Consider the following 23,219-nt stretch of genomic DNA (forward strand, 5'->3'; position numbering starts at 1 on the left):
TTAGGTTCTTATGTGGCCTCTCCCATCTTTAAAGGCAGCAATGCAGAACTTCCCTCACACTGAGTCCCTCCCATTCTTTGAAGATCTCTTGCCAGGAAAAGCCCACTCCATTTAAGGACTTGCCTGATTTGGTCTGGCCCAGGGAGGATAATCTCCCTATTCTAAGGAGAACTGATATTCTTGTTGATATTGCTGAAGCTGGGAAATGAGTACATGGAGCGTTGATTACATTAGTCTCTCTACTGTTGCAAATGTACGAATTTTGTCACACAAATTATTCCAGAGCATAGAAATGAAACAAAATTTCCAGGGGTTTTTTTACGAAGCAAGTATAACATTAACATTGAAAACAGGTAACGGTAGCACAAAATTACTTAATTTATTATTATATTACTTAAGAATATTACTTAATTCCAATATTACTGAAGAACATTGATGCAAAAATTCTAAAAGTTACCTAACAGAATTTGGCAATATATAACAAAACTAAATATGCATTTACCTTTGACTCAGTAATTCCACTTCTAAAGAAATTTACCCTGAAGACACATGCACAGCAATATGAAAATACACCAATGTCAATAAATACATTGATTGAAAAAAACTATAGCATTTGCACACAATGGAGCACTGTACTATGTAGTTGTAAAAAAGAATGAATATGATCTTTGTGAACTATTATGAGGTGCTTTCCAGGATATACTGTTAAGTGAGAAAAGCAAAGTTCAAAAGAACGCATCCACATATAGTTATCTTTTGTGTAAGAAAGAAAAAGAAATAAGAAAATATACATGTAACTTCTTACTTTTTATAAAAAGAAACACAAGAGGGAATAAGCTTGAGTCTAATGTGATGGGGTGCCCATGAGAGGTAGGTGGGAAGAGGTGAAGAGGATTGGGATGAGGGTGAAAGTGACACTCCGCTGAAAAACCCGGTTTGTATAATCTTACTTTTGAAACTACATTAATGTTTTACATTAATCAATGAAGTCAACAGCAATGAAGGGGAAAAAAACTAAAATAAAGTACAAACAGAAACAAATAAACTTAATTGTATTTCAGATGAAAACCATAACAACCCCAAAGAGAGGAAAAAAGGATTAACTCGATTAACTTTTGAGCGCAATACTTAGACTATATGAAACTATATGACAAACTGTATCTGTCAGTTTAAGACAAAAATAGCTATAAACAAATACTGAACTCAAGTTCAAAGTGTTTCTGTTTTTTGAAATGGTATAGGTTAGTAATTCTGAAACTACTTCCCGTGTATTGTAAGATCGAGCAAATGAGTAAATGTACTGAGGATAATGGGAGCCAGTTTCTCACTGTTGCAGGAGGGAGTTATAAATATGGAAAGGGGGAAGACTAGAACACATCCTGTTGTGCTAAAATTGTGGATATCAGTATGAACTATGTTTCAAAATATGGATTTAGATGCATGTATGTATGTATATGTACTATTTTGGCTCAGTCAACTGAAAGGGTCAAAAGCAAAGACACCTAGTATCAATGAGCACACCTAACATCCAGATCTTGGTTTCTAAATGCCATTCCCCACTAAAAGGACCTACATCACCAGGGCTTGTTTTTGTGTCAAAAAGCAAGGAAGTGCTCAAAAAATGATGGAGACATATCAAAAAGACATAACAGCCAGCTTGAGCATAAAAATAAATAATAGTAATAATAGAATATTCTTAGGGTAAAACAAGCATATATGAGTGCATCCTGATATGAGTTAGTAAATGAATGAATAAGAAAGGAAAGCTCTCCCTTATGGTAGACTACCAAGTAATAAATGCAGGAGAAATGACGGAGTTAGAAAATCAATATTTTGCATCCATCATAGTAATAATCTCTTCAGCCATGAATCATCATTGGCTTCTAAAAATTTGTGGATGAAAAATCAATGAAAAAAGGATTTCTATATAACCTCAAAGTATTCTCTTTCAAATTACTTATTACAAAAGGAAAAAGTCACTTTACTGTGGATTAACCTGTGAACAATACCTTACACTTTAACCAACTAAAGTGAACATCTTAATAAACGGAACAAATTGGCATCACAAATCTTCTGATGTGATGCTCTTAAAATGAGATAATGTCTTTCCTGTGGTAGTTCAGCCAAATATAACTGAATCTAATCAGAAGAATACGTCAAACACAAATTGAGAGATATCCTAAAAATAACTGTCATTTTGGAAGATATAAAGAAAAGCTGAAGAACCACTCCAGATAAAAGTAGACTAAAGATATCCAACAACTAAATAATGCTGGATTAGACTCCAGATCTGGGGGTGGGAGGGTTGGGGGGATGACATAGCTATAAAGGATATTACTGGGACAAATGGGGAAATTTGAACGTGAACTGTGCTTTAGATCAAAGTTTCCCAAATGTTCTTGGTTCAAGGAGCTCTTAGCGTCTCAATAATTTTTTCATGGTGTTCCATGACCAAAAGAAATATGTAGGTCCAAACAACTTATTAAGTATTTATGCCCTAACAATTTACTTGCCATTTGAAAAACGAATACATGTAAACTGAAAGAAAAACAATATTTTTTATTTCATTCTTAAATAACCACAATTGCTTACTAATGGATTTGTGCACCTGTTGGGCACTGCACAACTGCACAAATCTTGGAGTCAGATTGGACAAGACCATCTTCATTTCCTGTTCCACACTGATTTTTGCACTGTACTTGCTTTTCATCACAACCACAGAAAAACCCATCTTCCCAAATATATAACAGATCAAAGGAATATGGCGCCATCTATTGTTGAAGTTGTAAAGCACCTTGAGTGAGTAGTTTTGCACAGATTTGATTTTGTTTGCCTTGAAAATTTAGAATGTAAAATATCTCACAGATATCCCGTTGTGAATTCACTGTGAGGCTGTGGGGCACCTCGGTGCACAGGTTGAGCACCACAGGATTAGATAATAGTGTTGTATCAATGTTCCATTTCCTGATTTTGCTAAGTATATTGTTGCTACGTAAGAGAAAGTCCTTTTTCTTAGGAAACACACATTGAAGCATTTATGGATAAAGAAATATGTCTGCAAATTACTCTCAAATGATTTAGAAAAGCATGTGTACATATAGATATTGAGCAGAATTGATACAGCAAATGAGGCAAAATGTTAACAACTGATGAATCTGGATAAAGGGTCTACAAGATTTTTTTCTGCTCTTCTTGAAATGTTTCTGAGTGAAATTATTTCAAAATAAAGATTTCCAAAAGATGCAATACAAAATACTACATTTTAAGGTGTATATACATATGTAGTAAAACAACTTTTAAATGACTGGAAATTAAAAGCACCAATTCAGGTAGCTGCAACGCTTGTAGAGCAGGAGGAGGGACGTACTGGGGAAGAGCACACACAGCATCAGCGACGTATTTTTCCTTAAGGTAGGTGGTGGATATACAGATAGTCATACATTATTCTTTAGACCTTTAAGTATGTCTAGCATATTTCATAATTTACTTTAAAAATAACTATGTAGGGGCTGGCCTGGTAGCATAGTGGTTAAGTTCGCATGCTCCGCTTCAGCAGCCTGGGGTTTGTGGGTTCGGATCCTGGGAGCTGGCCTACATACCACTCATCAAGCCATGCTGTGCCAGTGCCCCACATATGAAATACAGGAAGCTTGGCACAGACATTAGCTCAGCAACAATCTTCCTCAAGCAAAAAGAGGAAGATTGGCAACAGATGTTAGCTTGGGGCCAATCTTCCTCACCAAAATAAATAAATATGTAGAGTCTTTCTTAATACATAAAAATAAAAAACATGAGTAAATGAAAGCATATGGCTAATGTTTATTGGGGGAGGTCACCATGTACTTCAAGTGCATTATTTCCTGCAACCCTTACCACCACCACATGCCCCTGTCATGCCAACACAAAGGATAACAGGGCTGACTCCAGACCTCATGTTTCTCAGCTCCATACCATATCTTCCAGTGTCCTTCCATACACAGCTAATTCATGCTTCTCTTTCTTCTTTTTATCTCAGACTGGGAAAGAAAGCTAACTGTCTTGCTTTTTCAACTCCAAACTAATTTAACAAACCCAGTAGAAAATATGGTTACACATATTCAAACCTCGAAAACATCAATATGAAAAAAACGGTAATAAATTTTAAACTTCCCCATGTTTTACTGCTCTTATGCTCAGTAGTATCATACACAGTCAGTCTTTAACAGTGGAAGACTTGACATTTTGCAATTCTTCTTCCACAATACCAGTTCTATTTGAGGGTCAAAGGTGAACTATCAAAGAAATAGATATTTATTGATTTAATTTATTAAATCATACTGAGATCAGCATCTGGAGAATCAGTATTCTTGTACACTTTAAACTATCAAAATTCTAACCAGGACTTACATTTCATATTTGTAAAGAACTTTAGAAGCTCCATTGAACAAGTTACTTTACTTGATTATGAACAAATCCAGAACAAGCTTTTTTTAAAAAAAGTAGTTAATGTTTTAAAATTAAATTTTAAAATTAAAATGTTTGAAAGTCTCACTTTAAATAATTACGAAAATTTGAGCCTTTATTCACTGTCTTCCTGTAATGTATTTAAGGCGTTTAAAGCTGTGTGAGAACAGAAGCTATGCCACCTTTGCCGTTGTCATTTACAGGGAAATAGGCAGCCATTCTTTTTCAGGGCATTAAACAATCCTTTGTCAAGTTCTATTCATCTTCTACAGCTGAAGATACTGACTCAAAAAGTTACAGTTTCAGGGGCTGGCCTCTGGCTGAGCGGTTAAGATCGCACACTCCCCTTCGGTGGAAGGAGGTCCGTGGTTCGGATCCTGGGCGCGGACCTATACACCGCTCATCATGCCATGCTGTGGCAGCACCCCACAGAGAACTAGAATGACTTACAACTAGGATATACAACTCTGTACACGGCTTTGGGGAGAAAAAAAAAAAGAGGAAGATTGAACTAACAGACTTTAGTTCAGGGCCCATCTTCCTCACACACACATAAAAAATTACTCTTCCTCTCAGACTGATTTTAATTCAAGCAGACGCTTTTCTTCTCCCCTGGAGAAAAGTGGTTATCTTAGAATCCTTTACTATTCTACTGTCACGCTATCGGCTAAAGGAAAGGTGAGAGCAGAAGATGGGACTAAGTGCGGATGTGAGCAGCAGGGAGAGGAGGAAAATGAAGGCGCGCGCAGCTCCTGGCCGTCACACACAACCCAATAAAGCTGGAAGTGTAAGAAACAAACAGTCTGAGCTTTCCTCCTACTATTACAACTACGAACAGAAGCGCAAGGCCTAAACTAAAACCTGCCTTGACTTCAAACGGACCACCTATTTTTCTAAAGGGTAGGAACGGGATTCAGATCCTGCCTAAGGCCCCTCTTCAGGACCGGGGCCCTGACTTCCCACTGCCCTGGCTCCTGACGCTGCCTCTCAGGAAGCACGAGCACGGGAAACAGAATATTGGGAGGGGGGCGGGGGGGAAGGACGGGTCCACGGGGACTGAACAATGCAGAAAGAACACCCCCAAAAGAGCCGTGGCCGACTTTGACATTTCAGCGCGGCCGGGCCTTGAACTGACCCGTAATTCCGGAGACTCCCAGCCGGAGGATTTCTACCTGTTCTAACAGCCAACAGGTTTCTACCCCCTGGGCTGCAAACTCAACAAACGCCTATGACCTGGCGCCCCGAACCCAAAGCCGCGCTCTGCACCGAGAGTAAACCCAGCCACCCCCGGGCGACCCCATCCCGCCGAGGGACCTAGCCCGGCTCGGTGGTGCGACCCCAGGGAACAGGTAACCACAGCCCCGTCTCCAGGGCCTGGCGATGACGTCACGCCGCCCCTCTCTACCATCGCGAGACTCTCTTCTCCCTCCCCCAGTTCCCTGCGCTCCCAACCGCCCGCGCCCGCTGCTAAGCAGCGGCGGGGATGGCGAGCCGCGGGGCCGGGGCGGTGACGATAGCAGCGGTCCCGCCATTGGACGAGGAGCCCTGAGGGACAGGCCAGCGCGGTGAACAAGGAGAGACCGAGGCGGGTGGCCCCGAGAGAGCGAGGGCAATGGAGGCCAACATGCCGAAGCGGAAGGAGCCTGGCAAGTCCCTGCGCATCAAAGTCATCTCCATGGGCAACGCCGAAGTGGGAAAAGTGAGTACCGCGCTGGGAGGGGCGGGACCTCCCCCCCCCCCCCCCCCCCGCAGCGGGGCGGCCTGCCGATTGGCTGGGAGGGCGGCCACTCAACATCCATCCAGCCTCCTCCCCGCCCCTGAGCAGGCCCGGGTCTCCTCCTGGGTGATGCGGCTCCGCGAGGAAAACTCTCCTGACCTTTTTGACCTTTGGGTTGCCACCCCCCCTCCTCTACTGACGTCACTCTCCATAAGAAGGTGTCTCTTGTGGCCTGTAAGCCTTGAATGTACCCCAAAGAGAGTAAGGAGGCCTAGATCCCTGTGGCAGGTCTTAGATACCATGTCTGTGTTCTAGGTGATCCGTCCAGGACTTAGAGGTGGAGAATAAAAGTTTAGTTACCCCTAGCGGTGCTTGGGAGCCTAAGAGAACTTACTGGGGTGCATGTGAGGATTTGGATTTATAAAATGTTGCTCTGCAGACATGGAGTCTAGAATCTACATTTCAGTCATAAGATGCTCAGGTGTTTCACAGAGGAGATGCAGTGGATGTCAAGGAGCCTGTGTTGTTTTGTTTTGTTTTGATTTCTGGTAGTGTCATAACATCCATTCTGTCAAAGAAGGCTTTGTTCCACTGCCGTTTTCCATGGTCCTTCTACTGGATATCAGCTACAAGTTCTCCCGTAGTATAGGGGGAAGGGAGGGCAAGAGGGGACCGGAGGTCTTTCCCCAAATTAATTCTGAGACTGCCTCCTCTTGACTCAAAATTATCTCTCCTTCTGGGTGAGTGGAAGCTGTTGCTTAAGAACCTCCCAAGGTCATTAAATCAGTGACTAACACAGGATTAGAACCCGGGTCTTCACACTCACCACCGTGCTCTTTCCATCATTGGATGCTGTCAAAATCAACGCGGAGTAGGATCTACATGCCAAAAGAGCTGCTCATGGGAGTGTTTAGGCCATTACCCTGCTCACAGTTGATGCTCAGAACATGTTTATCAGTGTCTTTTCTTTCCATTTAGCGTATCCTGTAATATTTATGTATCTGTCTGTGTGTGTGTATGTAAGTATTAACATAGCATTCATGGAAAGTCAACGCATTGAATGGCAAGTGTGTTCTAGGCATTAAAAAGAAAAGAATAAAGCCTCTGCAAGGTTATGTACTAAACTAGCTAAGTGAACATGTATCACTTTTGTAATTTTACTATACTTAATGGTACAGCATTAGAAATAGCCCCAAATGCCCAGTGTCACCACATTTATGTAACATTGTTCCAGAGTTATTAGCCAATGCACTTAGACAAAATAAAATATGAAATACTGGAAAGGAGAAGGCAAAATTATAATTATTTGCTAATGATGATGATTATCTGGAAACCCAAAGAGAATTAAGCTATTAAAAAATTAATAGCTTTACTATATCAAATTATAATTGTTTGGAATATGTAATCAAAAAACTATTTTAATTTATAATAATAACCAAAATATAGTATCTAGGTTTAAACTTAAGAAGAGATGGGACCTATACAAAGAAACATTTCAAACTCCGCAAAGGTACATAAAATTACTTAGGCAAATGAAAAGATATACTTTCCTCCTAATTAGGATCACTCAGTATTTTAGAGGTTAGCCCTGGTGATCTAGTGGTTAAGATTTGGTGGTGAGCACCGTGGCCCAGGAACCACACCACCTGTCTGTCGGTTGTCATACTGTGGCAGCTGCGTGCTGCTGTGATGCTGAAAGCTATGCCACCAGTATTTCTAATACCAGCAGGGTCACCCATGGTGGACAGGTTTCACTAGAGCTTCCACAGACTAGGAAGAAGGACCTGGCCACCCACTTCCGGAAAAATTTGCCATAAAAACCCTATGAAAGCAGTGGAACGTTGTCTGATTTAGCGTCAGAAGGTGAGAGGATGGCGCAAAAATATGGGGCAGGGTTCTGCTCTACTGTGCACGGGATCACTAGGAGTCAGCCAACTTGGTGGCACTAACAGCAACAAATATTTTGTAGATGTCAATTCTTTAAAATAATGTACAAATGTAATTCAGTTCCAGTTAAAATACGAATAGGGTTTTTCTTTTCTTCAGAACATAATAAAAGGCACCAAAGTCCTTATGAAAAATTAAACATGAGAATGACCAAGAAAATTGTGAACAAAGAAATGAGGGGAGACTAACACTACCAGATATTAAAACATATTTTAAAGTTACCAAGCTTTTCCTATTGATACTGGAAAGAAAGTATAGAGACATCAGTGGAACAGAATGGAGTTCAGAAAAAACCCCAAACACATAAGGAGATTCAGTTTACAACAAATATAGTAAGTTCACGGGGAAGTACGGACCATTTAGTAAGTACTGTTGGAACAACTACTTATATTTGGGAGTGGGGTGGAGTCCTATTTCATTCCTTTCTCAAAAGAAATGTTTAGATGGATAAAAGATTTAAATGTAACTTTAAAAAAAATTTTGCCTTAGTCGTAAAGGTAGCACATACTCATTTTAAAGAATTTGGAGAATATAGAAAGATGTAAAGATAAACAATTTTAAGTTAAAAATTAAGGCATCTCCTAGTAAATAATCCTTGAGTCAAATGGCAAATCAAAACACATGACAAAATGACTAGAAAGCAATGAAAAGGAGAGAATCCATACCAAAACCTTCAAGACGAAATTAAAGCTGTAGTCAAAGGAGAATGTGTTATCTTATTCATTTCTAAAAAAGAGAGATGAAACTAAAGGAACTTAATGGTTGCACAACTTTGTGATTGTGCTAAAAATCACTGAATTGTACACCTTAAAAGTGTGAATTTTATGGTACGGTATATCTCAATTTAAAAACTAAAGGAGGACCCGCCCAGTGGCCGAGTGGTTGGGTTCATGCACTCTGCTTCGGCGGCCTGGGGTTTCGCCACTTTGAAGCCTGGGCGAGGACATGGCGCCACTCATCAAGCCATGCTGGGGCGGTGTCCCACATGCCACAACTAAAAAGACTCACAACTGTGTACCAGGGGGTTTTGGGAGAAAAAAGAAAAACATAAAATCTTAAAAAAAAAAAAAAAAAATTAAAGGAACTTAAGACATTAGAAAAAGGACATGAAATAAACCAAAAGAAAGAGAGAATTCTCTGGAAAGATAAATGAAAAAGAAAAGTGCCTAAAAATCTACTTAAGAAAAATAGAGAAAGAAAAAATTACAAGATTAGTACTGAAAAGGAGACATTATCACGTACTGGATGAGATTAAAACAATGATTAGAGAATGCTACATACAATTCTTTGGAAGCACATTTGAAAATGTAGAGGAAATGGAGGATTTCCTAGCAAAATGTAAATTACCAAAATTGACTGAAAAAGAAGTAGAAAACCCAATTGACCAGTCACATAAGAAATTAGGAAAGCAATTAAAAGATTTACCTTCCAAAAAGGTATCAGAATCAGATGGCTTCATGAATAAGCTTTATTTGAACTTTAGATAACACATAATTTCAGTTACATAAGTTATTCCACGGAAAAGACAAAGGTGAACAGCACCCCAATTTATTATATAAAGTCATGGTAACTTAAATAGCAAAACTTGACATAGTATCAAAAAGAAAAATACATACCATTTTCACATATACGTAGAGGGGCGTAATTTCTAAATATCTACACATAGAATTCAGCAATATATCAAAATATATAAAAAGGAAATTCACTATTAGCAAGTAGTTTTTTTCCAGGAATGCACACATGGTTCAATATCAAGAAGTTAATCAACATAATTTGTTACATCAACTGATTATCTGTACTCGAGAAAATATTTTCAGTACTATAAAGACATTTGATATAATCAAGTAGTCAATCCTAGTAAACACTTTAGGCATAATCAGAATAAAGTGAAACTACTTAAATATGATAAACAATATTTGTTAACCAGCAGCAAATATACCAGATGGTGAAATGCTAAGGCCATTTCCATTAAAATTAGGTACCAAAAGGGATGCTTGCTATTTTCCTTTATTATTCAGCATTGTTTTAGAGGTTCTAGAAATGCAGTAAGAAAAAGAAGATTCCCAAGGGATCAATCCCCTCTGTGAAGGAACCCTGAAATTTCTCTCTGGTCTTTGTTTACATCCAGTTCAGCTTTCTGCTTCAGCAGTCAACCTCCCCGAAGCCCAGTTCTCAGTGTCCTCTAGAACCTGAAATTTCCTGATGTGCTTACCATCGACTCTTCGTGTCAGCCAACTCTGAAGTTTGCCCTAATTCTAGATTTCCAGTTATATTAAATAAATATTTTCCTGCTAAATCAGTTGAATTGGGTTTCTCTTACTTGCAGTCAAAAGTACCCCCATCATGCAATATTGTATATACTTCTCTGGAGGTTGCTTTTCTCTCTTAACAGTAGGTTATGGTAATCCCTCCAAGTTATCTGACACAACTCTACTGGCTCTGCTTTGTGGTTGCATAATAATCCATATCATGCAAGTGTTCTCTATTGATGAGAATTCACTTTGTTTCCAGCTTTTTTACCTATTACAAGCAATGTTGCTATAAATATGCTTGTATGTATATATATCCTAAATACTGGTACTCTAGTTTCTATGGACTAGGTTCCCAGGGGTGCAACTGCTGAGTTGAAGAGCACATTTTTTTATTTTAGTAGCTATTGCCAATTGCTCTTCAAAAATGTCTATTTCTACCAGCAGTATGCAGGCACTCTTTTCCCCAAATCCTTGCCAACACAGTGTTGTCATTCTTTTAATTACTACCAATCTGGTTCGTGAGAAGTAATTTCATTGTGACTTTAATTTGCATTTCACTGACTACAGATGAAGTGAGCATCTTTTCATATGCTTCTTGGACATTTGGATTTGCTCTTCTATGGATTGCCCCATTTATACTCTCTACACATTTTTCTATTGGGTCATGTGTCTTTCTTACCAATTTTTCTGGTTTGGGACCATTAGAGATATTAACTTTTTGCCAGTCATATGAGTTACAAATATTCAGTGTGTCATCTTTTAATATTTTTATAGATGTTTTCCCATACAATTGCTTTTATTATTTTTGTTTACATATACTCAGTTATGCCTGTCTTTTCTTTAGTGGTTTCTGGGCTTCCTTTTTTGATTGAAAAGGTTTCCCTAAGGTTGTACATATGCTGCACATTTTCTTCTGATTTTTTCCCCCTGAGGAAGATTCGCCCTGAGTTAACATCTGTTGCCGATCTTCCTCTTTTTGCTTGAGGAAGATTCACCCTGAGCTAACATCTGTGCCAGTCTTCCTCTATTTTGTATGCAGGTTGCCGCCACAGCATGGCTGCTGTCAAGTGGTGGAGGTCCATGCCTGGGAACCGAACCCAGGCTGCTGAAGTGGAGCTCACCGAACTTAACCACTAGGCCATGGGGCCAGCCCCTCTTCTGACATTTTTGTTTTATTTTTAAATGCTTAACTCAAATTCATGTGTAATTTATTTTTGTATATAGGAAAGTTAAGGACCTAACTTAATTTTTTTCCAGATGTATATTCAATTGTGCCGGTAACATTTTACTAAATAAATCATTCTTTTCCCATTGACTTTTAATATCAATGTCTTTGCTTTTTAAATTTCCTTATATAATGGAATCTATTTCTAGGCTCTCTGTTCTGTTCTACTGACCTACTTGTCTGTCCTTATGCCAATATAATTCTGTCTGGATTGGTTTTTCAGGCTGTATTTTAATATCTGTCAAGCCAAATTCCCTCCTCTTCTACTGCCCCACTCCTCTTTTTAATACTTTGATTAGCTCTTCTCAGATAGTTGTTCTTTCATATGAATTTTAGGGTAACTTAGAAAAAAAGGCTCAAACCTATTAAGATTTTCATTGGAACTGTATTAAAAAAAATAAAAGTGCCTAAAGATCTGTTTAAGAAAAATAGAGAAAGCAAAAACTTCTTTCCATATTTATGTTATCTAACTTAGCTTAGAAGGTCCCAAGGCCCGGGAGCCCTGTCTCTTTGTGTTATAGAGAGTCGTTATTAATACTGTTATTTAAATGTGTATCTCTTTAAACACTTAGGACTAGTGTTTGAATAGTGGAGTAAAAGGACTTCCAGGTCCCTAATCTCATGAATAATTTAGAAAAAGGCTATGTTTATTTTTCTAAGATATCATGAGAGAAAACATTTGAGAAGTGCTTTCAAGCTATAAAGTGTCTTTAAAAGTATAACCTCTTAGCAGTAGTCACTGCAAAGAAATTTTTCCTTCAGTTCACAATGAGCTTATTAAGTACTTTTTAAAGTAACTGTCCTATTTGATTTAGATTGAGGTTCATCAGGAAAGGGTTTGAGCAGAATAAACTCCATTATCAGTACTTCAAGTAAATTGTAAGTTTCATGAATGCTAAGGATTGTTATTAATATACAAGTCGTTCTAAATTGGTTTTTCATTGGCACTGAGCTAACTGCTGCAAAAGATACAAAGAAGTAAAATACTGGTTCTTGCCCACAAGTAGTTTATTGTCTAGCTGAAGAGATAAGATAAATATACACATGTGAAAAGATAATTGATAACAGGCAGTGTATGACTGATGGCAAACACATTATATATATATATACGGAATAGATTTTTTATGTAAAGTACTAGAGGAATTCAGATACAGGCAAGATCTCTTTTAACCTGGGTGCTCAGAGTTTGAGCTGGGCCTTGAAGGATAAGTAAGATTTGGAAAGAAGGGAGAAAGCTCATTCCAAATAGAGGGAAAAGTAACGACAGTCAGGAGGTCGGGTGCTGAGAGTTTTGCAGAAATGGAGAGTTTGTATAGAAGAGTTTAGACAGAGAAGACAGATTAGGGCCGGATTATGGAGGACCTTGAATAACGGACAAAGGAATTTAGATTTCGAACTCTGAAGATTCTGAAGATTTAGATTTCGAAGCCTCTGAAGATTTTTTAGTTAGGGAAATGAAATAGTGTCAGTGGTGTGCAATATTGATTAAGTTGGGAGGAAAAGGAAGCAGAAAGACCAGTGAAGAATTTCCTACCGTCGTCTAGGAGGAGATGATGAGGACCTAAACCACGGTGATATCAACGGGCATCGGAATGAGGAGAAAGATGGGAAAAACGTTCAAAAGAAGATTTAGAAAGGCTCAGAATCAAACGTGACTTTGGTATTTTAATCCTCTGTAATTGGGAAAATGGTGCTATTATTAACAGAACTAGGATGTCAGCAGGACAAGCTGTTTTTGTGTATAAGGTTAGCTCATTTTTGGACATGTTGAATTTGCGGTAACAGTGGGACATCTAAGTAGAAACTAGTCTGAGAGATATTTGGAGATTGGTGGTCTTCAAAAGAAAACAGCATAGGATTGAGAACTAAACTGAAAACATACCCATATTTGGTATTAAGGGGAAGAATTTTTAAATAATTTTTCTTTAAAATCTTCACTTTTAGCATTTGTTTCAATTATTTTGTAGTTTTGGCTTTTGAAAATGCTCTCCCTCTCCATGGTGAATGAAGAAACCATAATAAAGAAATGTCCTTATTTTGTGTGTGTTCTCAGAGTGTTTTTTACTAAAAGCATGTATTTTTACCTTTTTAGAGCTGTATTATAAAGCGATACTGTGAGAAAAGATTTGTATCTAAATATCTTGCAACAATTGGAATTGACTATGGAGTCACAAAGTGAGTATATTGTTTCTTTGGGCTTGTAAATTACATTCAGAACCTTTGTAAAATGATCTGTCTTGATATAGAGATTCTGAAGATAAATTAAGAAAGATAGGAATAGAGTAAGAGACCTTTACAGATATGTAGTGATCATGTCATCTGTTCCTCATTGAGCACATCTGTTCGCCAGGCCTCCTGTTAGATGTGGGGTCTACAGTGATGAGCACTCCGCACAAAGCCTCACTGGTAGATGTGACCTGTCAGGAAACATGTTTCCGTATAAGCAGGTCCTGTTAGCAAGTGTGTTTTTAGAACATTTTGAAATATTCTCTCTAAAGTCTAAATATTATGTGGAAAATTTTCTATCAGGGGACTTCCTGTATTGGTTTATGATCTTTAATAGCCTATTGGAATTTAGCAAAAATGATCTGGGAAGAGTAAAATTGGGTATGAGTGGGGATTTATTTGGAGACTAATCAAGGGTGGGCTGAGCTGGGGGGACAGGGTCACGTTCACAGGAAACAGTACTGCCGAAGCGGAGAACTGGGGGAGACTGCACACCCCCAAAGGCGGGATCTCAGGTGCTCACTATTCTGGCCCCAACTTCCCCTCCCCTTCTCTCTCCTGCATTCCTTTACACACTTTGCTCTCCATGCACACTGAACTGCTATCCTCCTACTTTCCTATCTCGGTGCCGTTATTCATTCTGTCCACCTGAAGTGTCCTTTCCTCTCATCTCTACCTGTCAATCTCTTCAAGGGGTAAAATGCTGCCGTTCCCGTAAGGCCTTCTGAACACCCTGTTTATCAATCAGGAAGCTTTTTGGTTGCAAGTGACAGAAATATTGAAATTCTCTTTGCTATTTATGGTACTTATAAATTGCCTTGTGTTATTATTATTATTTGTATATATTTATGTCTCCTGCTAGATTATGAGCTAGCTCCATGAAGAAGGGGCTGTTAGTATAAATTATCTCCAAGTGCTGGGCACAGTGCTTATGCACAGTAGATACTCAGTAAATATTTATTGTTAGGGTAAGATAGATATAGCTAAAGAGAAAGTTTGCAAGATTAGAACGTGAGGGCAACATTCAAGAGGTAGACTGAAGTGGAGGGTCTGTACTTCAGGGCACAGGATTTCATCAATGATGTGGTAGGATATCCTATTTAAACCCGTTTTGTTTTGAATCCATGTAAGTAGCTAATTTATTCCTCTAAGAAGTAAGAATCACCATGTTATGTTATGGAACTGTGGTTTATTCAACAGGCTGTTCTGTTTCTGGCTGAATTTTTTTTGGAAAAGATGATTGTCCTATGGTGAGTCAGGAGGGTATAATCAACAGAAAACCAACTCAAGGAAAAAAAGGGATATTAATCAATTCACATAATCCAATTGCAAGGATGTAGCTGGGCCTCAGAGATGGCTAGAACCAGGGACAGAATATAGCCAGATCATTTCACTACATCTCTCTCTCTAACTTTTGACTCCCTCTACGCAGCTGCCAGCGATCTCAGGCTCACGTTGTAAATTTTACTTCCAGAGAGAGACCGCAACTAATATCCCAAGCTTAAAAATCCCAGGGAAGGTTTTGATTGTCCAGGGGAGGACAGATACCTTTCCCCAGCTCGGTTGGCTGTGGCCAGCAGGTGGGATCATTAAGATGTCAGAACCCATCTGAACCACACCTGGGAGGAGAAAGTCGGGGATACTCTTTTGGGTAGTCAAAATAATAAGTGCCCATTCCATGCTTACTGTTTTCAATACAGTGAAGCTCAAATTACAGTATCCTTAAGAATTACTTGTGGAGTTTGTAAAGATACAGACTCCTAGGACCTACACTAAGGTTCTGATTTGCTGGATCTGAGGGTGGGGCACAGGAATCTGCATTTGTAACAACCTCTCGTAATTATGATACAGGTGGTTTTCAGGCCACAACTTGGGAAAGCACTACTTTGAGATGATGAATTCTCATTTTTCTTAAGATAATTTCCCCTGTCTAGCTTCTGAGTTTCAATGTGTGAACACAGTTGTGTTACTTCCTCACTTTATAGACTTCAGCTCCATCCCTTCTTAGCTGCTGTCTTTTTACTGTAAAAATTTCTAATATAAATTGTTATACCAGATCTTCACCAGATGCTCTCAAACTCTGTTATTATTCTGTTTTATTTTGCAGTTCTCACACTCTCTTTTATAAGATGGATCCTGATTTCACAGATGTTAAAATGAAAACAAATGTGCATCTTAGAATAGATGAAATATGGAAGAGAATTCAGGAATGGAGAAATCATGATAAGATGATTAGTGGTTAGCTTGATTTAAATATGCAAGTAATATAAAACAACTGTAGGAATTATGGTTTCAGAACAGAAAGTGGATGATATAAACTTGGACAAGGGGATGGTGGTAATAGACCAGCCAGGAGGTGTTATAGGGACAATAAGGCAAGTGCTAATGTCCTTGTATTCCATAGGAGGGAGTCATGTCAATGCTGTCCAAACTGAAACACGTTACTTAAAAAATGTCATGATTCTAATCTGTTAATTGATGGTTAATACTCTCTATTCTTAACCTTAGAGAATATTTTAGGAAATAATATTTCTGTGGTGAGGAAACATTTATATTTAAAACTCAATAATTCCTCCCAGCTCACGTCAGTTTCTTTTTCTTTTGTTAATATAGAGTAAATTTTATGCTTTTTATTTTAAGATAGTATAATCCCATTTTTATAAAAATATTTGTATTTATTAGTCTTATCTATGCATAGAAGAAGTCTACAATGATGTTCACCTATGTTTATGAAGGTTTTTCCTGGGTGATAGAATTTGGGCTCACTTTTAAAATTTCGTTTTTGTATTTTTTCTTTAGTGTTTGAATTATTTACAATGTTTCATTCATTCATTTTCCAATAGTGATTTTTCTTTCCAAAAAAAAGCCTAGAAGCAAATATGCTATGATGTTAACAGTAGTTAATTCTATTACAAATTTCCGTTGTTATCTCTCTTTTTGTTCTTTTCTCTATTTTCAAATTTCTGAGAACAAATTGACCATTGCTCTTGCCCAAATGAAGGTCACAAGAAAATTAAACAAATGTCATTAATAATATATATCTTTGTTACTGTACTGCGTGGTAACCAAGCATAACCAGTAGTAATTAAAATGTCTTTCTAAGTGAAATGAAACATTTTATTTTCTTTCATCTCATTCCTACTTGTCCCAAATGAGTTTTTCTTAGCATAGCAGTGGTACCGTTTGTTAGTTAAGGGGTGTGGACTGAAGCGTCCCGAGGTAAGGTGAAAGTAAGTGAGAGTTCTTGTTCCAGTGAGCACAGTGTTCTTAAAATAGGAGGCAGAGTCATCTTCCAAGTTGCTGGCTGTTGTAAAGATTACCTGGAATCAAGAAGAGGCACTAAGAAAGCCTCATTTAAATGTCATATGCATACTCTTCTGAAATTCATAAATGACATAAATGATGTTAATGTGATTGCAGAAACCATGACCTTCTTTGGGATTGTTTCCATTTGAACATTTCAGGGTACAAGTCAGAGACAGAGAAATCAAAGTTAACATCTTTGATATGGCTGGACATCCCTTCTTCTACGAGGTAAGAAAGCCTTTTTGAGAAAACCTATACCAGTATTATCAGTGGGCTTAAGGAAAGATCCTGAATTATCTGAAACAACCAATATTAAAATCATGTATAAAAACAGGTAAATTTAGCTGGTGTTTGTAGCTTCCCTTCTGAGCCCTAACTTAATGGATATCTGTTGGTCTTTTGTAGTATCCCCTTAAATGGTGGTAGGAAATTTCGGTCCTAAGTAGTCTCAGATGAATCTCGTGGCCGTTCTCTTGTGTTTTTCCTTCCTTGAGTTTTTCATTTTCCCTGTGGAGGCTCTTCACCCTTTTCTAGTTTGGCCATTTCGCTTCTGCTCTTGCCTTTATTATTTCTTCCTTCTGCTTGCCGTGGGTTTATTTTGCCCTTCTTGTTCTAGGATCTTGAGGTGGGAGCTTAGATTATTGATTTGAGACTCTCTTCTTTTCTGAGTATGCGTTTAGTGCTGTAAATCCCCCTCTCAGCACGGCTTACCTGTTTTCCGCAAGTTTTGATATATTGTATTTTCATTTTCATTCATATTTCATTTCATTCATTCAATATGTTTTTTTATTTCCCTTGAGATTTTCTGTTTGACCTATGGATCATTTAAAAGTGTGTTGTTTACTTTCCAAGTGTTTAGAGATTTTCCTGTTATCTTTCTGTTATTGATTTCTGATTTGATTCCATTGTGATAAGAGAACACACTGTATGATTTTGATTCTCTTAAATTTTTTTTTTTTGGATTCTCTTAAATTTTTGAGGGTTTTTCATGGCTTGGGATTTGGTCTACCTTGGTGTATGCTACGTGGGCATTGAAAAGAATGTGTATTCTGCTATTGTTGGATGGAGTGTTCTATAAATATTTATTAGATCCTGTTGGTGAGTGGTGGTGTTGAATTCTTTTATATCCTTACTGATTTTCTGTTTAATTGCTCTGTCAATTGCTGACAGAGAGGTGTTGAAGTTTCCAACTATAGTTGTGGATTTGATTATTTTCTCCTTTCAGTTCTGTCAGTTTTTGCTTTACAAATTTTGCAACTCTGTTGTTTGGTGTATACACATTTACCATTGCTATGTCTTCATTATATAATTTTATTATTATATATTTCTCCCTTCTGTCTCTGGTAGTTTCCTTTTCTGTAATGTCTACTTTATCTGATACTAATGTAGACATTTCTGCTTTCCTTTCATTAACGTTTGCATGATACATCTTTTTCTATCCTTTTACTTTCAGCCTGCTTATATCATTATATTTGAAGTGACTTTCTTATAGATAGTAGATAGTTGAGTCATGTTTTTTAATCTATTATGCCAATTTCTGTCCTTTAATTGGTATTTTTTTTTTATTTTTTATTTTTTTTTTAATTGGTATTTTTAGACCACTTATATTTAATGTAATTATTGATGTATTAGGGCTTAAGTCTGCCAGGGTTTTTTTCTGTTTTTCATTTCTCTGTTTTCTTTTTCCTGCTTTTCTGTAGGTTACTTGAGCACTCTTTGAATTCCATTCTGATTTGTCTATAGTGTTTTTGAGTAAATCTCTCTGCGTAGCTTCATCAGTGGATGTTCTAGTATTACACTATGTAAGTTGTCAGAGTCTGCTAGCATCGTCATTTAAACACTTTGAATGCAGTGTAGAAACGTTTCCTCCTTTTATATTACTTTGTCGTCCCTCGTTTATAATATAATTGTCTTAAATATTTTCTCCACATACATTTAGCACTACATCGGACAGTGTTCAATTTTTGCTTAACTGTCAAACATACTTTAGAAAACTCAAGAGAGAAGGAATGTCTATTATATTCACCCATATTTTTGCTTATTCTGTTCTTTTGTCCTTTGTTATGTTCCAAGGTTCCTTCTTTTATCATTTCCTTTCCATTCAGAGAACTCCTTTAGCCATTCTTTTAGCATAGGTCTGCTGGCAACAGATTCTCTTAGTGTTCCTTGATTGAGAATGTTTTGATTTCCCCTTCATTCCTAAAGAATATTTTTTCAGGTTATAGGATTCTGGGTTGATATTTCTTTTCTTTCAGCATTTGAAAAATAGTATGCTTCTTTCTTTTGGCCTCCAAGATTTCTGATGAGAAATCTGCTATCATTTGAGATGTTTTTTCCCCGCAGGAGAAGTGTCATTTTTCTCTGGCTGCATTCATGATTTTTCCTTCGTCTTTAGTTTTTAGAGGTTTAACTATGATGTGTGTTAGCATGGATTTCTTTGGGTTTTTTTCCTGTTTGGGATTTTCTCAGCTTCTTGAATCTGGAGGTTTATGTCTCTTGCCAAATTTGGGAAGTTTTCAGCCATTATTTCTTTGAGTACCTTTTCGGCCCCACCTGTTTCTCCTCTCCTTCCTGGACTCTGATCTTGTTGTCCCACAGATCCCTGAAACTCTGTTCTATTTATTTATTTACTTATTTTTGGTTTATTTTCTCTCTATTATTCAGATTGGGTAATTTTTATTGTTTCATCTTCCAGTTCACTGATTCTTTCCACTGTCCCCTCCATTCTGCTGTTGAGCCCAACTGCTAAACTTTTTTATTTCCGTTATTGTATTTTTTGTTAATTTATTTTTCTAAAATTTCCACTCAGCCTTTGCTTGAGTGGGTGGGGTTGGAGAGACAGGCTTTTTCCGAGGTGTGTGGCTGGAATGGAGTGATTATCATCTGAAGTTTTTGTCTTGCAAGTCTGCTTCTTTCCTGATTCTTTGGCTGAAGAGAGCAGGATTTTGTCGGGCTTTTATTTGTCTGCATTCACTGGCATTTCCAAGTAGTACTTCTTCAGCTTGGTTGTATAAAGCAAAAGAAAATCCAGGAAACTCGCCGTTATGTTGTTCCTTGGGTCCTGAGGTCCCTAGTTTATCTGGCTCCCTCTCTCCACCTTCCAGAGTCTTCTTATCTATGTTTTTTTGTTTTTTGCTGAGGAAGATTCACCCTGAGCTAACATCTTTTGCCAATTTTCCTCTTTTTTATGTGAGCCGCCAGAACATGGCCACTCATAGACAAGTGGTGTAGGTCCACGCCCAGGGACCAAACCTAGGCTATGGAAGCGGAGCATGCTGAACTTAACCACCAGGCCACGAGGGCTGGCCCTCTTATGGATGTTTTATATATAATATCCAGGATTTTCACTCGTACTTAGCAGGAAGAATTGGGAAAAGTAAATCTACTCCATCTTCCTGAAGAAAATATAACTTTAATGGCTGTATAATCTTCCATCTTGTGAATATACCCAAATATTTATGTAAAATGAATTTGTTTTAAAGCCGAAGCCTTATAGTGGGTTAAATCAATTTCACAAGCATAGAATAATACCAGTGAAAAACGCGTGGAGGGTCTGGGTGACCACAAGTTTGACATAGATTCTAACCACCAGAAATGTTACCATAAATCTTAGATTATATCAAAGTCATCTAAATGGAGAGTTAGAAGATGCCTGAGAATTAACGTGGTCCAGACCGCTGCCCATTGTAGGATTTCTTTCTTCAGCCTTCCTGATTGATGGCCATCTTTCATTCACCAGATACTATGCCAGTTTCTATGCTGGAAGCAAAATACACAGCCCCTGTTCTCATGGAACATAAATATGTCAGAGAATATGTTAAACAAGTGACACAATGCTTGGGAGCACTTAATACCCAGACCTAGCTTATCTGGAAGGTCAGGAAGTCCTATTGAAGGAAGCAACATTTAAACTGAGTATTGATGGATAAATAAGTGTTATGCAGGTTGGTGGGAATCCAGGGACAATATGATACACAGGACAGTTGTGACTGGTGCAGACTGTAAGAATTTGGAGAATGACTGTCTCTAATGACGGGGTCTCACTGCCTCACTGGTTAATCCCTTACAGTGCTAAACACTAGATTAGCAGCTTCTCCCTTAGAAAGGCCCCCTTCCTTTGACTTTCACCTCTGATTCTGGCCTTGTTTTTGAAGCAATATAGACTGAGTCTCTGCTTCTCCAGGAGAGCCTTTCTACTATTTGTTAATTTGCTCCTTTCCAGGTAAAACATTTTTTTATTCCTGTCTCAGCTAGACCTATCAGCATCCTTTGTGAATAATCTCTAGTTAGCAAATAGGAAGCTGAGAACTGAACTCAACTTTCCAGATACTAACTAGTGAAAAACACTGAGTGTTCTGTTACTTTCTATCATTAGACACTAGACTCCTATTAATGCAACCTGAAATTGCAATTACTTTTGTTCAGCAGCTCATAAAAATAGAAGTATAATTAATAGAAGCTCCTTGAAGTCACCACTTCCGAAGTACCTTTTCTCCTATATAGCCTTGATCTCTCTTTTTTTTGTCAAATATTTGCTGTCCGTAACCGATTTCTCCTTTTTGACAAGACCAAAGCCATCGTCTTCTTTCTAAGCCCAAGCTGACCAAAGTATACCTTTGCTCGGGACACACCTAGGGCAGTGGCCACAGCCATTCTTATGATCCCTGGCTTCTATTTGAGGCTTCTCCTGTCACCAGTCCTTTTGACAGTTTTCCTCAAAGGGCCTGCTGAGAAAGGACGGTCCACTTAGTATGTGAGATACTGTCAGAGGCAGGTGTCAAAGAAGGGACTGCCAAGGGAGTGGTGGGGCTGTATCTGACCGCTGATCTTGTTTCTCCCATGCACACAGCTGAATTCTGGGGTTTATTGGTATGAGTTAGAGAGTCCATAGAAACTTTCTGAGGCCTGAGTGATGTTAAACTACAGGTTTCTCTAACCTACAAGCTAGAAAGTTTGCCATCTCTGCTTTAAGAATTAAATAATCCCAATTCCCTTAGCATCATATTTAATTAAACTTTGGATGGAGCAAGTCTGCCAGGACTAACCTTAGAAAGTGGTTTTGGGAGACAAGAATAATAGAAGTGTAGGCGGCCAGTAAGACGTCTGCTTTGACCTTTTCATTTTACAGATGAGGACACTACGGCTTGAGGTAGTAAAATAACTCATTCAAGATTACCTGGGTAGCTAGTCACTGAACCCAGACTTGAATATGAGTCCCTTGAAAGAGAAATCCATTGAGCTTGCTTAAGTCTCTTTTTACACGCCAGTCTCCCTTTGGACAGCATGATCTGCATTTTGAAATTCTTTCTTTTTCCCTTTGGCCTCTACTTTTGTTCTCTACTAGAAAGCACATCCAGCCATTTGATTAAACAAATATGCCTCAAATACTTACATCTGCTAGGCCCAGCGAATGGCACACAGGGATGCCTCAAGATGCTTGCCTTCACGTTGCTCACAGTCTAGTGGGGAAGACAACTGGACATGCTACTGACTGTGAAACCAGACAGGAAGTGACATGAGCACTATCAGAAATACGAGATGCTGTGGTATTCCAGGGGACATAGAGATTACATTCTGTTTTGCAGGCATAGGAGATTAGATGGGGAGGAATTGGACAGAAAAAGCCGTGTGAAAGATACAGTATTATAGCTAGACCTTGGAAGATTAAAGACAAAGAGGTGTCTGTTTCCAGATGGACTTACAGAGGCATAGGGCAAGTTTGGGAGAAAGAGAGATTGTCGGTTTGAAGTACAGGGGATAGTAGGAGGGTAAGACTAGGAAGTTGGTGGAGGACTGATCAGACACCATTGATGTCAATTAAAAGAGTTTGAACTTGAGGAGGTTGGCAGTGGGGAGACACTAAAGAATTTTTGAACCAGGGCTTTAAAAAGATACATATGCACAGTGTATAATGTTGCTAGGGGATTGCTTGGAAGACTCTTGCAGCAGTGCAGTCAAGAGATAATGTTAGCAATAAAAATGGAAAGGAAGTGAGAGGTTCAAGAAACATGGCAAAGGTGGCTTCTGCAGGATTGTTTGAAACTGCTGAGCAAAGGGACAGGACAGCTGCAGCAGTTAACACCAGGCTTTCAAGCTGAATGAC

At 38.3% G+C, this 23,219-nt stretch overlaps 1 protein-coding gene across 2 annotated transcripts in view; it reads left to right on the forward strand.

Annotated features, from left to right (window-relative positions):
- Window positions 1-5,836: 5,836 nt before the first annotated feature.
- The window catches only part of DNAJC27 (DnaJ heat shock protein family (Hsp40) member C27), a 32,638-nt gene continuing 15,255 nt past the window's right edge, over window positions 5,837-23,219 (forward strand). The window contains exons 1-3 of one of the 2 annotated variants that reach the window (XM_008515267.2): window positions 5,837-6,142; window positions 13,677-13,759; window positions 17,275-17,344. In XM_008515267.2, the coding sequence (XP_008513489.1) occupies window positions 6,056-6,142; window positions 13,677-13,759; window positions 17,275-17,344 (240 nt within the window). In that variant the 5' untranslated portion in view covers window positions 5,837-6,055. The remainder of the gene's footprint in view (window positions 6,143-13,676; window positions 13,760-17,274; window positions 17,345-23,219) is intronic. The other variant, XR_544109.2, reaches the window with a different exon arrangement.

This window comes from Equus przewalskii, chromosome 14 (assembly GCF_037783145.1).
Source record: "Equus przewalskii isolate Varuska chromosome 14, EquPr2, whole genome shotgun sequence".
Classification (NCBI taxonomy): domain Eukaryota; kingdom Metazoa; phylum Chordata; class Mammalia; order Perissodactyla; family Equidae; genus Equus; species Equus przewalskii.